At 46.9% G+C, this 16,594-nt stretch overlaps 1 protein-coding gene across 5 annotated transcripts in view; it reads right to left on the bottom strand.

Annotated features, from left to right (window-relative positions):
* Nucleotides 1–12,924, bottom strand: part of man1a2 (mannosidase, alpha, class 1A, member 2) — a 131,186-nt gene extending 118,262 nt beyond the window's left edge. Inside the window, exons 1-3 of one of the 5 annotated variants that reach the window (XM_062534450.1) lie at nucleotides 12,399–12,924; nucleotides 12,100–12,272; nucleotides 10,914–11,395 (exon numbers count right to left, since the gene is read on the bottom strand). In XM_062534450.1, the coding sequence (XP_062390434.1) occupies nucleotides 10,914–11,227 (314 nt within the window). In that variant the 5' untranslated portion in view covers nucleotides 11,228–11,395; nucleotides 12,100–12,272; nucleotides 12,399–12,924. Of the gene's footprint in view, nucleotides 1–10,913; nucleotides 11,396–11,524; nucleotides 11,620–12,099 lie in introns of those variants that run through there. The other 4 variants (XM_062534449.1, XM_062534451.1, XM_062534452.1 and 1 more) reach the window with 4 other exon arrangements.
* Nucleotides 12,925–16,594: the final 3,670 nt, after the last annotated feature.

The raw sequence follows: 16,594 nt of genomic DNA, 5'->3' as shown, positions 1-16,594 counted from the left end.
ATAAAATAAAAAGAGACTGAAAAGACCGATTGGAGTAAATGGCAAGGCTGCATCGCCTCGCACTGCTCCTAAATATGCGTGTCTTATGAAAAAAACATCGCAGTTTCGCAGCGTTCCAAATACCCACTTCTCAGTTTCATAGCCTCGTCTGACACGGACCTATTTATTTATTTTTTACTTCTGATGGACGGTTCCCTGGCTTCTCGCTTCTCACTTCCTCACGAGTGCGTAAGTAAGTGACTCCCTCCCTTGGTCATTTGCTTCAGCGTCTCTCTGTAGTTTCCAGTACTGCGGTTACCGCAGTAACCCGCTGCCACGACATCGCGGCCCAAGGCGGGTCACATTTAATCACCAAGGGAACGGTCCCTCGTCCAATCCACTTATAATACCACCCACGTCTGTTAATACACGCACGACGCGCCCTCGGGGCGATGTCACCCATGACCTTGGCTTTGATTGGACCGAAATCTCCCCCTCTCTCTCTCACTCCCGCCTCTGAGCGATAAGGTCAGGAGGCAGGAGTCATCGGCAATATCCCATTTAACAGCATATGAGAGATTTACAGGGGATAAAGGGAGGCTGGAGTCAGGGAGGGGAGGAGAGTGGAGGAGAGGGGAGGGGAGGTGGAGAGGCTGGAGTGAGAGAGGAGGAGAGGCTGGAGTCAGAGGAGAGGAGAGGAGAGGAGAGGAGAGGAGAGGAGAGGAGAGGAGAGAGGGGAGGAGAGGAGAAAAGAGAAGAGAAGAGAAGAGACGAGAAGAGAAGAGAGGGGAGGAGGAGAGGTTGGAGTCAGGGAGGAGAGGAGAGGAGAGGGGAGGAGATGCTGGAGTCGGAGGAGAGGAGAGGAGAGGAGAGGAGAGGAGAGAAGAGAAGAGAAGAGAAGAGAAGAGAGGGGAGGAGAGAAGAGAAGAGAGGGGAGGAGAGGAGAAGAGAAAAGAGAAGAGAAGAGAAGAGAAGAGAAGAGAAGAGACGAGAAGAGAGGGGAGGAGGAGAGGTTGGAGTCAGGGAGGAGAGGAGAGGAGAGGGGAGGAGAGAAGAGAAGAGAGGGGAGGAGAGGAGAAGAGAAGAGAAGAGAAGAGAAGAGAAGAGAAGAGAAGAGAAGAGAAGAGAGGGGAGGAGAGGAGAAGAGAAAAGAGAAGAGAAGAGAAGAGAAGAGAAGAGAAGAGAAGAGAAGAGAGGGGAGGAGGAGAGGTTGGAGTCAGGGAGGAGAGGAGAGGAGAGGGAGAGCTTCAATTCGGCTTTTTCTCAGCCGACCTGTTCAAGCTGGACTGGAGGGGACTGGCTGGCTCAGGTCTGGCACCCTGGTGGCTCAGACTGGGAGCACGAGTGGAAACTGCCATGCAGAGTTGGCACCGACCGACACGAGAGAGAGAGAGAGAGAGAGAGAGAGAGAGAGAGAGAGAGAGAGAGAGAGAGAGAGAGAGAGAGAGAGAGAGAAAGAACAGACAGACAATGGCTGTTGTCTTAGGCAAGAATCTGGGTGGAGTTGCATTATTCATGTACAGACAGACACACACACACACAACGCACATACAGTGGTCACCCTTGACCACTTAAACACACACTTAGGGGCGGTAACAGATACGCCACTATACATTACAGTGCACATAGTGTCACATCACTTATTCACAGAGCCCAAGCGCTCCAGCTCAAACAAGTTCGTAAAGGGCTCTCACCTCATACTGAAAGCATGACTCATCTCATCGCAAGCACCTGGCCCTGGCAGACACACACACACAGATTTGCACAGACACACACACACACACTCAAATAATGTGTGCACACACACACACACCCACCCACCAGTCACACAAAGATAAACAAAAACACTTCATGCCTGAATATGTATGCATACAGGCACACACACGCACACACACACACACACACAAATGCCTGCATGCATGCATATATGCCCAAACACAAACAAGTAAACAGAGAAGGCCATTCGGACGGAGCCCAGTGGCGTCTTCTGAGCCCCTTGAGAGATGCAGGCTAATGTGGGGGTGCAGGCAATGCAGCTCAGGCTCTCAGTAAGGGCACTTGAGGACTGCAGCACCCTAATACCTAAGCCCCACTGAGGGCCCTTTAATTCAGCCTACTCGTTTATATCCCACCTCTATGGCATTGTTTGGGTACGGGAGCAAAACGCTACAGCTGAGCCGCTAATCTTTCACCTGGTGGACTAATACCATTCACAACAGCTCCAGTCGGCATTAAAAAAAACATTGAACTGATGTGTTTGAGAAGGACAAGGGAGATGGGAGACCTCTCGACCTGAATTCACTACATTGATATCAGAGTAAATCACCAGGGAACTTCTTGAGCTATGTTGAAGGGGAATGTCTGTGGTTATGGCAATGGTTCCCGTTGATATTGGCCAACAATTTGTTTTCTAAAGAACCATCGGCAGGCCAATGTTCATGATCTTCCTATTAGAGCACATGGAACAGGTTATGTGGTTGCCCAGCAAGATTGCTCCAAAAGTAGTGAAGCCTTTGCCCCTATTCCTCTCCCAGTATCTCCCTCAGGAATGTTTAATGTCTTTGTGATGCCGTTCATCATCCATCCCTCCATCCATTTTTTTTACCTGTAGTTCTTACTGGAAACATTATCTAGTTTCGTATGTGAAAAGGGCTCCTGCCTGAAATGAATGAAGCAGGAGTCTAGATGTGCCTACCAGGTCTATGTCTGTGTGGCATTTTCACAGGAAGGTATTAAGTCTCCATCCTGATTTTTTGTGTATACAGTGCACCTAATCATGCATTCGGCTTAATTCTACTAACCTTGACTCCATTAGAACTAGCCACTGCTCCTTCGCCCAGTGACACGGCGATAACCTGATGATTAGGCTTGGGCAGTGCCAATCTCCTTGTACCTACTCAGCAGCACTAGGGTAAACTTGACATCAATCCCCCTTAGCCTTGGTAGAGCTGAGGAACAGCCCAGGAACAGCCCATACAGGGCATGGATAAAGAGCAGAAGTGCCGAGACCAGAAAAGTGCAAAGCTGAATGGAGAAGTACAAAGGGTAGAGAGAGAGAGAGACACACGACAGTAAAACAGAAATCTAGTGAGGAAATTACAGAATTGAAGGAGCGTTTCTTGTTTCTTTTCAGTCAGATTTATCCCAATCGCATTTAACCTGTTTTTTTAGCTGCGCATTACCACAAGCAATGCACAGGATTATACGATACGCAATTTGCCTTTTTTTCCTTAATAGAGTCCTACTCTTGTCATCTTCATTCATTGCTGTTGTTCTGAGGCGCGGTTAACACTCATTTCAAAGCTGCTTACAGACCAGCTTTTGATGAGCAGTCATCCTAACCAACCGTGTAGGACAAAACTCGTTTTCAAAGAGCAACTCCACAGTGTAGGAAAACCAGTTTGAAACAGTAGAAGGCAGTAGAAAAAGAATCTGCGATATTCTGGTGTTTGAACGGGCAGGTTTGGAATGGAAAGGTGTTCTGAGAATGTAATGTTGCTCTCGATCAAGGAGCTGCAGCTATTGTCTACACTGACCTGACCAGAGGCAATGTGTCCAAATGAACTTTATACAAATACCTGCAGCATGACCGTCATAAAGAGGCAGAGAGGGAGGGAGAGAGGGAGCAGGGAAGGTGAGATAATGAAAAAGGAAAGATAAAAGAATGTGGAACAAAAAAGCGCAGAGGAAAAGAATGCAAAAATCGGAGGGGAGGGTAAAGGAGGATATAGTAAGTAGAGATGAGATGATGATGGAAAGAGAGGATGATCAAGAGGAGGATGGAGACATTAAACGGTGACACACACACACACACACACAGTCTCACTTTCTTGTTCAACCCCACTCACACACACACACACACACATATACACACCCACCCACCAGAGTGGGGAGATGATCTCATCGGAAAGAAGGCTGGCACTAATGAATTCTTCAGTCTCCAGAACATCTTCTACACACACCCCACCACCACCACCACCACCACTTAAAAGCCGATCTAACTGACGAGGCAAACCACACATACACAAGAAACTCATTTAAGGTCTACCACGAGGGATTACAAATAAATTGTGTGTGTGTGTGTGTGTGTGTGTGTGTGTGTGTGTGTGTGTGTGTTTTACATGTGAACACAATGAGAAACTGGCAGCGCGATTCACATGAGCTTTTGAGACAGCTCCGAACACAACAGATTAGCAAGCCTCAGCCGCTAACATCATCAGTGCTGATAGAGCTAGCGGTCATTCACAGGGGCCGGCTGGCTAAATATAGACATAGACAAGGGCCACAGCTGGGACACACACAAACACACACACACACACACACAATAAGGCTCATAGGATTACCTGCAGCCTCCAAGCAGAAGGAGAACATATAGCACGCTTGCTACATAATGCACACACCATATGGACTACATTATACATTATACAGCATACATTATACATGCATGAATATTCTCAGCGTGCCAGCGCTGTTCTAGGAACAGGTTTTTCCGTCAGCTCACAGCACATGGTCGTGGATAATGTATGCTACAGACGGCAGTAAGAGCTCCTCTATACGGCTGGGGGGGAGGGGAGACTTGAGGCCGAGCATGTGGGCAAGTGGCTGACCGGAGAAACCACAGCTTAGGCGTTAGGTATCTCGTCTGACCGAGGAGTGAGAGTGTGTGTGTGTGTGTGTGTTTGTAAGTGGAGAGTTAATGAGGGCGTGTGAAAAAGCAAACCAGAGTGAGAAAAAGGGTCAACAGTGCAAGAGCATGCACAGCCCTGTGCAAAAGTTGTAGGCATTTCTCTTTAACATTTATTTATTTTATGTTATTATGCCTTTGTGTTCCAATCTCATGCATTAGTTACTCTGCATGTTCTACAAAACGATGCTGTTCAAATTAAATTAAACTATCCATGTCATTTTGAGAGCGTCCTATCTTCTCAAAAAGCCTCAGACCTTTGTAGACTTCTGCCAGGGTTAGAAGGGAAGGGGTCAAACCACTGGCTGCCTGGGATTTGATTTTGTTATTGGAGATGAAGTATCTCCTGTAACTGTACTTGATTTAGTCATTCTTAATCTTAAATCCTTTCCTTCCTTGTCATGTATGAAGGCAATTGGTATTATCATACATAAATATTTATACCAATGTCAGTTTGTTTGTGATCTCACCTTGTTCACTTGTGTTGGTAAACTTGTATTAAAAAGGTTAAATCACAAACAAAAGACAATACGTGAATGCTTAACACAGCATTTCAGCAGAAGGTGATTTCCACAGGAAGAGCGTTGAGGGCCAATCAGTCCGGGCGGTCCGGAAAGAGCTCCCACGACGTTGCCTGGGAGACGGCGGAGACTGACAGCTCTCAGACGTCTGATGACAGCAGTGACCGTCCGTCCAGCTCGTCGCCTCGGGCCAGTTCCTGAAAAACAGGCTGGCTGGCGCTCGCGCAGATGATGAGTGGGCAGCACGTACCAAGCGAGCCCCGAGTTTCAGCCTCAGCAGTGCCGCGCGGCGCCGTGTGTCTAAGCCTCACACAAATCATCTCGCCACTCCGGGCGCACATATCCTTGGATTAGCGAGTGCGCACCGTCTTGGCACGAGACCAGCAAAGAGAGATGGTTCTTCATAAGGTTCTTTTTTTAATGGGTTCAGTTCCTTTTCCTACACCAAGGAATGCTTTTCTTGGCAGGTAGTGTTCTTCAGAACTAGAAATGGTTCCTCAGGGCCTGAAATTGGTACTGTATGACGGTTCTAAACAACCCCTCAACGGAGAGTTCTAAATATGGCCTTTAAGATTTTAGGCCGACTTTCTCAGCGCCAATCCTCGCGAAACCACAAGAACCAAGCAAGCCTGTCTTTTGCCTTTCCCAAGGAGAGCAGGCTTTAAGCCTTGCACAATTGCCCCACATACATCCACTGCTTCGGGTTTGGGTGGGATTAACACAGGGTTTTTCTGTTAGCGCGACATGTGGGATTGCTTTGTTTTTCATACACTAAACCACGGTGACGAAAAGAGCGACCGGCCACAGGCCACCATGCCGTCACTACACAATGGAGGCGCATTCAAGGTGCATCTCTGTTAAGCAGACACACACACACACACACACACACACAGCTCAAGGTGACTGGCGTATGAATGGCCTTGATGAATATTCACACGGATCTAGGCCTATTCTTGTAGCAGTGTGTGGGTGGGCCATGAGACAACATCACTATTACACGAGATAATCTCACCAGCACTCGCTCCGTGCAACACACACACAAGCCTTTTCTTCATTTCCCTGAGCTAATCCCAACTCTGATGCACACACAGAATCTATTTCATACAGTATGGCAAATGTACTGTATGCTGTATGTGCGCTTTCCCGCGTTTGTGTGTCTTAAGTTGAGTGGGGATTAGAGTGGACTTGGGGCTGTGTTGAGGCAACATGTAAAGTAGGGGGGCCCAGCCCAGCGCAGGCCTGAGAGTCTGTGGTGCTGCTGGAGCAGGACACAGTGTGTGTTCCGCTCCACCATCCTGCGTCAAGAGAAGCCATGTGGGCCTGTGCAGTCATTTCCCACATATAAGCCGCACAATAGTGTTTTATGCAAGTTAGAAGAAACAACACCATATAAACACCATATTAACTGCTACCCTGTATTAGCCTCATTGCTAGTAGTCGGGAAATTACGGTATGTAGCACAGTAGGTGCTGTTATGGGATGGAGAGGGGCTCGGCCAATGGGAGCAGAGATAAATTGATGCGAGGAAATGTTCCGGTGAACCTTGATCTGACATATAACCCACTTGAGAAGGGGACACACACACACACACACACACACACACACACACACACACACACACACACACACACACACACACACACACACACACACACACACACACACACACACACACACACACACACACACACACACACACACACACACACACACACACACACACACACACACACACACACACACACACACACACACTTTTTCTTTGTCTCTCACTTCCACCATTTCCTTTTCAGTTATTATATTCTCTCTCTCTCTCTCTCTCTTTCACACTCTCTATCCCTCCATCTCAGTCATCCGGAGGCACCTTCAGTGCCACAGCTCCAGCAGCAAAAGCAGAAGTGTGAAGCAGGGGCAACACATCCCATCACTAACGATGCATGCATTCTCTCTTTCTCTCCCGCTCATACTCTCTCTCTCTAAAACACACACACACACACACACACACACACACACACACACACACACATACACAAACTCTGTGTGACCTCTCAAAAAAAGCACTCCTTTGCACAAAAAAATGGGATGGGCATCACAGCAGACATTGTCAGAATTAGGCCTTGACTTTATGCTTCATTCTTCAACATTTTATTATGATATAATTTAAACAAATTTCACACTAGCTTTACAGTAGATTGCCTACTAAGTTCCATTTTCTCATCCTCCTCTCGGTTCACTCCTCTCCTCCTCTTCGTCCTTCCTACCACCTTCCAAACTTCCTCTTCCCCGCCCCAGTGCCTGCTGGGTAATCCAGGTGCCTGTCTGAAGAGGGAAACTGGTCGGCCGCTAATGCCCTGCTGTAGCTGAGTCAGCCTTAAACACATGCTTAAAGCACTGGAGATACGTCCCAGTAAGCCAGACGGAAAGAGGAAACACACACACACACACATACACACACACACACACACACACACACACACACCCCCACACACACACAGTATAAACTTACAAACACACTTTGCAGATATGCCAAAACTTTCAATTCAAAAGTACTACCGTATGCAAAAACTTTCATACATAAAATGAATATATTTGAATAACGTTGAAATAAAAAGAAAAGGAAAAAAACAAAAACAGTCTAAATCCATCACAGCTGAGCATACACACACACACACACACACACACACACACACACACACACAAATACATACACACATCAGAGGATGCACACACACACACACACACAAACACACACACACACACACAGTGGCATGTGGGCCTCTGACCTGGTTTTGTGAACTCTGCCCTCTCTGCCCTCTCTGTCCACCTCGCTCCAGTTGGCATTCATGCCAGCCGCTCTGCGACTGCCATGCACGCTGCCATCTTCACTCACCAGAAACAAAGTGACCCTACCCCCACCCCCAACACACACACACACACACTAATGCCTACAGTCCAACAACGTGTCAGGGTTGGCAGCCAAGTTAGGCATAGTAGCAGCAGCAATGTCCACGTCCGCACACACACACACACACACACACACACACACACACACACACACACACACACACACACACACACGATCAGAACACAGGGATAACGGCCCAGAGGAAGAGATAATTAAAAATAATCAAACTGAACGAAAAAGAAATAAGTTTCACAAACAGAATTTTTTTTGTGGCTTCGAAATAACAGACACGAGTTTTAAGTAAGGCTGTGTGCACTATTCAAATGGCTGCCACAATTACAAAGGCTGCATCACGGAGCCCAGCCATTCAGGTCAACCACCATCGTCACAAAGCCCCCAATCCCAACAGCCTCCACAATCTTGGAGAAAACAGCTACCGAGGAGGTGGAAGTTCTACCGCCTATTCATAACACTGTAACACAACTCTCTCCCACACAGAAATACACACATACACACACACAGACAATGCTGGTCAAAACAACACATCTCTTCCTCTGTCACTCACTCAAACAGTAACACACGCAAACTAGCACAATGCTGGCCGAAACATCACACATTCTTTTACAATGCATGCAATGGTGGCCTACTTCTGTCCTTGCTCAGGCATTACCAAGTCCAGCAGGTACTCTCCACACAGTAGGAGACCACCAGGACTCCAGGCAGTGTGTGTGTGTGTGTGTGTGTAAGTGAGAGCAGACAAAGACAGAGTACATAAGAGTACGTAATGCAGCCACGAGGAGCATAAAAAATTAGTACTGTCAGGAATTTGACAGATTAACCTATACAATCAGATGAAGTGAGTGTGCATGCGCCGTGTACGTGTCGTGCATATGTGTGCGAAAAGAATAAGCATCTGCACGGTTCTCAAAGACAGGGCAAATGTGTGTAAGCAAATCTGATCAATATAAGTATGTGAGTGTGTGTGTGTGTGTGTGTGTGTGTGTGTGTGTGTGTGTGGATCATATCTACAGGTCGTTCTATTGTTTGCATACGCCTACAGGTGAGTTTAACTAGTGTGCTATTCAGTGTGTTTCTGCATCACACAGCAGGCAGCTTTGTGGGCTGTGAGTAGAGTGTGAATCAAAACAACCCCACAAATATCACATTTGTGCGGACAGAATATGAAGAACCAAGGCAGTGATTACCTGAAGAGGATTAAACTCTACGCTCCAATTACTCTAATCCAATTCACAACAGCGGCCCAGCAATTACGGATCCTAAAGCAGTCATCTGGTCTGTTATGGTTCTTCTCGTCTCGTCCTGGGGACCATAGCCAAGTACTCAAGCTCACAGCTCCGGCGAACTATTCATCATTTCTAATCACTCACTCAGCCGAGCGGCGTCTTTCTTTTCCCTGTCCACCAATCGGCAGGCCACTATTGCAATTGTGTAATGGAGGTTGGGAGGTTTCTATTGCCCCCGTGGGATGAGAGGGGGGCATCGGAGGTCCTGTAGATCTAACAAAAATGGCTTTTCCCTGTTGCGCGGTGCTGGAGGTGGTGTCTGGATAAAGAGGAGGCCAGCAAGCCAGTCAGCTGGTCACACACACATTTAGCCCTTTTCCACCGACAGAGAACCGGCTCCGTTCCCGTTCGTGAACCAACATTGGAACCATTCGTCGCGTTTCCACCAAACAAAAAATGCATCTCATTAACTTTTGCTTTTGCATGCATTGCACCCATTGTTGATGACGCATCCTTAGTTCCGTTCAGAACTGGTGTAAATGCGGGTTGGTTCACTAGATAGCACCATGGTTCAAAGACTTTCGAACGGCACCAGTTCAACACCAGGTTCGTTTTTGGTGGAAAACCGCCTACAGAGAGACAGAGAGACAGACACACACACACACACACACACTCACACAGACTACAGAGTGAAAGCAGTGAGGTGACCACCTCCCACCTGCCTGCGTTTTCTGAATCAGCCAGACAAGAACCCAAAGGGTAATCTGACGGACAGGCCAGCCTGCAATATGGACCAATCAGCTGGTTGAAATTCGGGGGGGAACATCAGCAACCGAATGCCTGGGCGGGCGACTGACTGGGATTTGACAGATGGAACGCGTCTCGTTAACGTGTCATTTAGCTGAGTGACGAGTGACATCCCGCCCCACAATCACGACCGGAATCAGCAGCACGCCGTCGCCAGACAAATTGACGACATGTTTTACACAAAAAAAGAGGGACAGGTGAAATATGACCATATTAAACTGAACTGTTACAGCTCCACGGCTGAGCGGCTGCATTGTGTAGCATCACCCACATTCATTTGAAAAGTGTGTGTGGGGAGGTGTGTGTGAGTGTGTGTGTGTGTAGGTGGTACTGATCATTAATTGCGCATATCAAATATGAATATCAGCGATACAATAGCCTACAAACAACTGATTTTTAAAGACAGGGCCAGCATATTGTATGGGTCCCTGTGGTAGCCTCTCCATTAGTGATGAAATGACATGCATTTCATTGCAGTGCTTTGCTTTCTACTACTACTACTATTTTGGAGAGTGGCTGAAAACACTAATAGCCAGAAGAAGGTTCCCCACCTCAGGAGCAGACTGACACTTTGGTAGATCAATAACCCTGACCGCTCTATCATTCATTTGGCACCATGGAAAACCTGGAGCCAGAGATTTGAGATTTGAACATCCCCTAGGTCTGGATTCTTACTGGGCCTATAGTCCTCTAAAATAAATGGCATCCATTCACACAATAACACTGCTAGGACACAAACTAGATCGAGAAAATATAAGAGTGGGGGGTCTTACTTGTGTCGGTGTTCATCGTGTCCTCCTGGACCATGTATGATGACCTGGCCACCGCTGTGTTTGCCTTCCTTCCCGGGTTCAATGTGCGGTATCAGCACGTCCTCCAAGCCCAAGTCGAAGCGCTTCTGTTTGGAATTATCCGGGAGAAAGAAGAACGCTCCAAAGCATAACGTGATGAAGGCACTGAGGATGAGGAGGAGGATAAACTTCTCGGAGAGCCGCAGGGTGGCCCTGTGGTGGGGAAACGAGGACGCACCCGGCGAGAGAGTCGGTATCCTGCGGCCCGAGAGAGGCAAGAGAGCCGGTGTGGTCATGTTTTGTATTCTAATTGGAATCTGAGGGGACAAGTGTCAAGGTTATCTTGCATACGCCGCTCTATTATCTCATTCCGGCTAATGTGTGCTCAGATTCCAAATTCGTGTCGGTCTCCTTGACTCCAGGAACGACTTCCCATCAGCTATAATGTTATGCTCTTCATCATCCTGGAAACAAGGGGGAAAGTAACATTAATCAACTGGATATTAGCCTCCAATCTCCTTCTCGCGGATGAGCCGCTGAAAGCTTCTAGAATACGTATTTACTTTAAAGCAGCAAGTAAACACAAAACTGACCATTAGTTTATGCTTCTTTTAAGAAAGCAGAAGTTCTCTCCATAAATATACGTAGTTAACGTTACAGCATTCTATAAGGCAGACAGGTGCTACGCTGACTCAACAGTCTAGTAGTTAGTTTGACAGGTAACAACGAGCTTGAGCAAGACGAGTGACGCCACGTAGAACACCTGCTGGCACACGTGATAGGTTACCACAAACGCAGGGCGGGATAAGTAGGTTGGCCTTAGCAGGAATGCATTGCATGCGTCTGATTCACTTGAAACCCTTATTTGAAATCAGGAAAGGAAGACGGTATGCTTTCGATTCGAGTGCCGTCGTCCTCCACTTTTGATTACATTATGGAACCATGCAAGAGCTACTCACTGACTCATGATAGCCTATCGCAGGATCTCTGGCTTAGACAACCCCCTGCACAAGCCAAGTGCCATTTTGCAGGATCAACCATTCATACGGTTTATCGGGCTTGTTACAGCCTACCTAACAGCAAACTGTAGCTGCCTATTCCCTTAACAACATTAATGACCGTCTTTGAGAAGGACGCAATGAGCTAGCTAGCTAATACTTCCACTTACCGTGAAAATCATTCCGACATTGCCGACTGATCCATGGACCGTAATAGTAGATTCAGACGTCAAGTTTAACAAAAAGACAATGAGATTGCACAAGCTATGAGGTTAACTGTGTGTTTGCTGGATTTCCTGGCTATCGCGTAGATGTCGAGATTGTTGTACACAAGTGGCTTCCCCTTCAAAAACATCGAAAAACAAACAATAAACTGAAAAATGAAAATCCAAACGACGGTCGCATTGCCAACAGGCTAACTCTGTTCCCGCGACAGTGCAGTCGCTAATTTATAACGATATTCTCTTACCCGAGTGAATAATAAAGTTTCCGTTACATTATGCTGGCGGCATAAAACATCAGTTGGGTTGAATATCTCAATGTATTGAGAGCCTCTTTCCAGCAGGCCTGCGTCGCTGATAACCGCGGTGTCTCCAAAGAATGGCTGGATGACCCGCCGGTTCGATTAGCCAGTGTATTTACAGTCGAATAGGCTGCGCGACAAAAATATATCTGCGTTAATATGCCCGTGCATAAATGCTACTACTAGGTTTCCTCACTAATACTGATTCACCGGCCTGCATTGCTAGACACTGCGCCTTTTTCAGTGAAGGCATCTAACGTTAGCTTGCTGTTTTGTAGCAGACCGTTTCTCTGCGCATCATCTCACATGTGCTTGTGGGTAATTCGGCGGCTCACGTGAAGAATCCAATATGACTCTTTCAAAAATCAGTTTTTGAAGAATATGTCCATCGTTTCAGGTCTGTCCGCGAAGGGATCTTCAGCTAGTTTCCACCTCCCTTATTTCATTATGTGCGCCGCTAGTCCCTTATGTCCAGGATGTTGTTACTGCAACGACTGCTCCTCCCCTCGGTCCTCCAGCATCCCATCAACTGCCGTTTGGTAAACTTAGGGAGCGTCTAACAATTATGAACTATTATGAATAATGTGAAATGGCTGCATGAACTAAATATTGAATGATCGACACGTAGCCAAGGTGCAATACCATTTAATTTGGACCATAAAAATATTTATAAAATAAATTAATAAGATGCATTATTCCATCTTAAATAAAATCCATATTTCTTTTGTGGGGAAAAAATCAATGTCTTCTCTGAGAAAGCTGCATATTAAAAACCTGTAGCATATAACATCTTACATACATCACATGTTGGATGCCACTGTCTGTGTGAAGATGTAGAGATGTAATAGGCTACTGTAGAGCAAATTGCACACCTACTCTGAGAGAGATATATAGAGAAAATGCGAGCCAATTCTGAATTGGAGAGAGTGTGTGTTTGTGAGTCAATTGGGTCCTTCAGCTGCAATTGTCCCGCTTCACTCGTCTGCCTCAGCTCCTCCCCTGCGATTAACGTGACAAACTCCATCAGTCTCAGGAGACTGAAATCAGCAGGGCGTCTGTCAACGATGATGGGACTGTGGCAATCGTGGCAGAATTCTTTTCAGATTGGCGTGTGTGTATGATCAACCCCTGCAGGGAGAGAGAGAGAGCGAGAGAGAGACCGATAGAGAGAGAGAGACAGATATATAAATATAGAGAGAGAGACAGAGAGATAGCAGCCAGGGTGAGGGATTTGATATTCACACATGGTTCCACCCCACCAAGCAACAAAAAAAAGACCCTCTGAGGTGGCTGTTTTGATTTTACATTTGCAGGAGTGGGGAGTCGGGCGTTGGTTGGGGGCAGACACTGCATACTTCTGCATCAGCTCCAATGGAAAGAAGAGCCCCTCTAAAACATCAGCATCTGGCAGTCAGACACGCCACGGATCACTGGTCTGGAGAAGAGGGGGATCATGGCAAACTCCGAGAGGCCTCGGATAACAAAATCTGGTTGGAGGAGGTGAAAAAGAAATCTCTCAAGCTACCCCCACAGCCTCAACATGCTGAGTTACAACCCAAAATTGAAAAGAGATAAGAAGACAAAACAAAATTCATGGTGAAAACGAAGACCGAAGGAAAAAAGGAGGAGAGGAAGTGTGTGTGTGTGTGTGTGTGTGTGTGTGTGTGTGTGTGGAGCATGGAGGGGGGTGTTGTGAAGAGATGAGAGGCCTTGGCAGACGCACAGAAGATGAACCATTGCGACGCACACCGGTGGGCTCACATAATGGCCCAGCATGTGTCTTTGTCATAAGCCACATTGCCACTGCAGCATGGTAAATTATGACACTTTAAAACTCTGTGAGCAAATAAATGCATGTGAGGCCATTTCACCCATGAGAACACCGGGCAGACGGGCAGGCGCACTCAAGGGCAAGACGCCGATTGGCTCTGCGACAGAGATATGGCCGTCAATCACGCGTGTCGTCAAAGGCAACAGTGAGGGGAAAAGAGATTCCGGTACTCTGACATTCCAGTTAATGGGGCGTCATCTTTCCCTCCGTCACGGTGCCAGGAAAAAGCAGATCACGAGGGGATTGGGTGTGTGTGTGTGGGGGGGGGGGGGGGGGGGTGACATGACAGGCAGGTGGAGTGAATACAGGTCATCATGACAGGAGGCACTGGAAGGGTGAAGGGGTAGTGGAGCATGCGCGCGTGTGTGTGTGTGTGTGTGCATCAGTATGTGGGAGGGTTTGTGTGTGTGTGTGGGATGGAGTGGATATTGTTGGGAACTGAGGAGCAGTGAGCTGGACAGTAGGCCTACCGATCTCCCTCTCTCTCTCTCTGCTGGTTGGAACACATCCAACTAATACCACACATCTCTTCATTTGTTCGTCTCTCTCTCTCTCTCTCTCTCTCTCTCTCTCTCTCTCTCTCTCTCTCTCTCCTTTTAATTGAAATACTGTCAGTTACTGTACAATCTTACCGACCAAAACCTTTAATTGGAAAAATCCAGGGGTCCTATATACAGAGTAGTTAAGGAAAAGGGTAGAGAATGACACAGCAGCTTTTTACTAAAACAGCACAAAACAAAGCCCTTGTGCGGAGCCTTCCCTCCATTTCCCTCTCATACGATTCTCTTTGTGTTCACCATAGTAACGACTCCTCTGACTCCTCACCTATTCCTCTCACTAAAGCATCCATCTCTGCCGTCGCGAGCAGTAAGTTGAGTGGTTCAATCACCTCTCTTGTGGCTGATTTGGCCGTTGCCACGACAACGCGTCAGCCTGAGTAATCCCATGGCTTTTTTTTCCACCAAAAATTCTGAAGTGAGCCTCAGGTAGACTCTCAATGCTAACACTCTTTTGATCGTAAACGACTTTGTGCTGATTCCAGTCATGGGGGGGGCCCTCTTTGATAAACCAACATTATTATCATCATTGGGCTGGTCCAATATTATATTTTTTCATAGGGCCTAACCGTTTTGTGAAGACTCCAGACTCAAACGGAGGGCTTGGAGGGTTGGCGCTACTATTCCACAGTGGACTCTATTTGGAGCGGCGTAATTGTGTTAGCGTGTGGCGGCGCGGTCTGGCCCCTGACCATAATCAGGTTAAGAAGACTTGTACTGAGAGCCCATGGTCTGCCTGTGTCTGTGTCACTATCCGGTGCTCACACTGCCTCCGACACTAAAAAAAGGCTCGAGCATTGCTCGATCAATGGTGCAGTCAGTGCACAATGTATCTAAAGGGAATTGAGCACTGAGGTAAACCGAAGTAAAAGAATCGATGTGAGAGGAATCCTCAAAAGGTTTAATGAAGTCCTACAGTGGCAAAGTTTGCAGGAGCATGACACATGAATGTAAGTGTTGCATTCACAGTCTGTCTAGTCTAGTGCATGTTGAATGGCGTTTGAACATTCTTCGTCATCGCTCAGTTCCGCTGCCTCTTGGATATGACTGGATAAAGAGTCTATCAAAGGAGCCTGTCAGGCCTTGTCACAACAACGTCGGCGTGGCAATGTGATGTGACGAGCGGCTGACAGGTGAGGAAGAGTCCTCACCTTGTGCCAAATTGATGGGGAGGGATGATCCTAGCTCAAAGCATAGAAGGAAAGAGAGACATGTTAGAAGAAAAGAGAAGGACAGCATTTTCATGTCAAAGAATATCACTTTAAGAGGAAAATTGCATAAATGAGGTGTGTTAATGGATATTTCCAGGCAAAGGAAAAGCTAAAAAAAAAGAGGCAAGAAAACAGTGTTCTGTTAAATGAAGAAAGTACACGAATTAAAAGCTTCTGGGTGAATCCAAGTCTATTGCAGGTGTGATAATGATGAAATAGGAATGGTAAATAAAAAGAAAGGTCAAAAGCACATGACCCCATATAAAAGGTTCTCTGAGTGACCTAATCTTTCCCACAATCCTCTGCTGGGGGTTCCACATTCTGCAGAGAAGGCTGGTGGATGAATGTATTCACAATCCTTAGTATTCCATTCCAGACTGAAGACTAGGTTGTGTATCGTACTGGCAACATGCTTATAATCCTCATACCACACACACACACACACACACACGCACACACACACAGACACAAACACACACACACACACACACACACACACACACACACACACGCACACACACACACACACACACACACAGACAG

The sequence above is a fragment of the Sardina pilchardus genome, chromosome 4 (genome assembly GCF_963854185.1).
Source record: "Sardina pilchardus chromosome 4, fSarPil1.1, whole genome shotgun sequence".
NCBI lineage: Eukaryota > Metazoa > Chordata > Actinopteri > Clupeiformes > Clupeidae > Sardina > Sardina pilchardus.
This window is presented reverse-complemented; position numbering and strand designations above follow the sequence as displayed.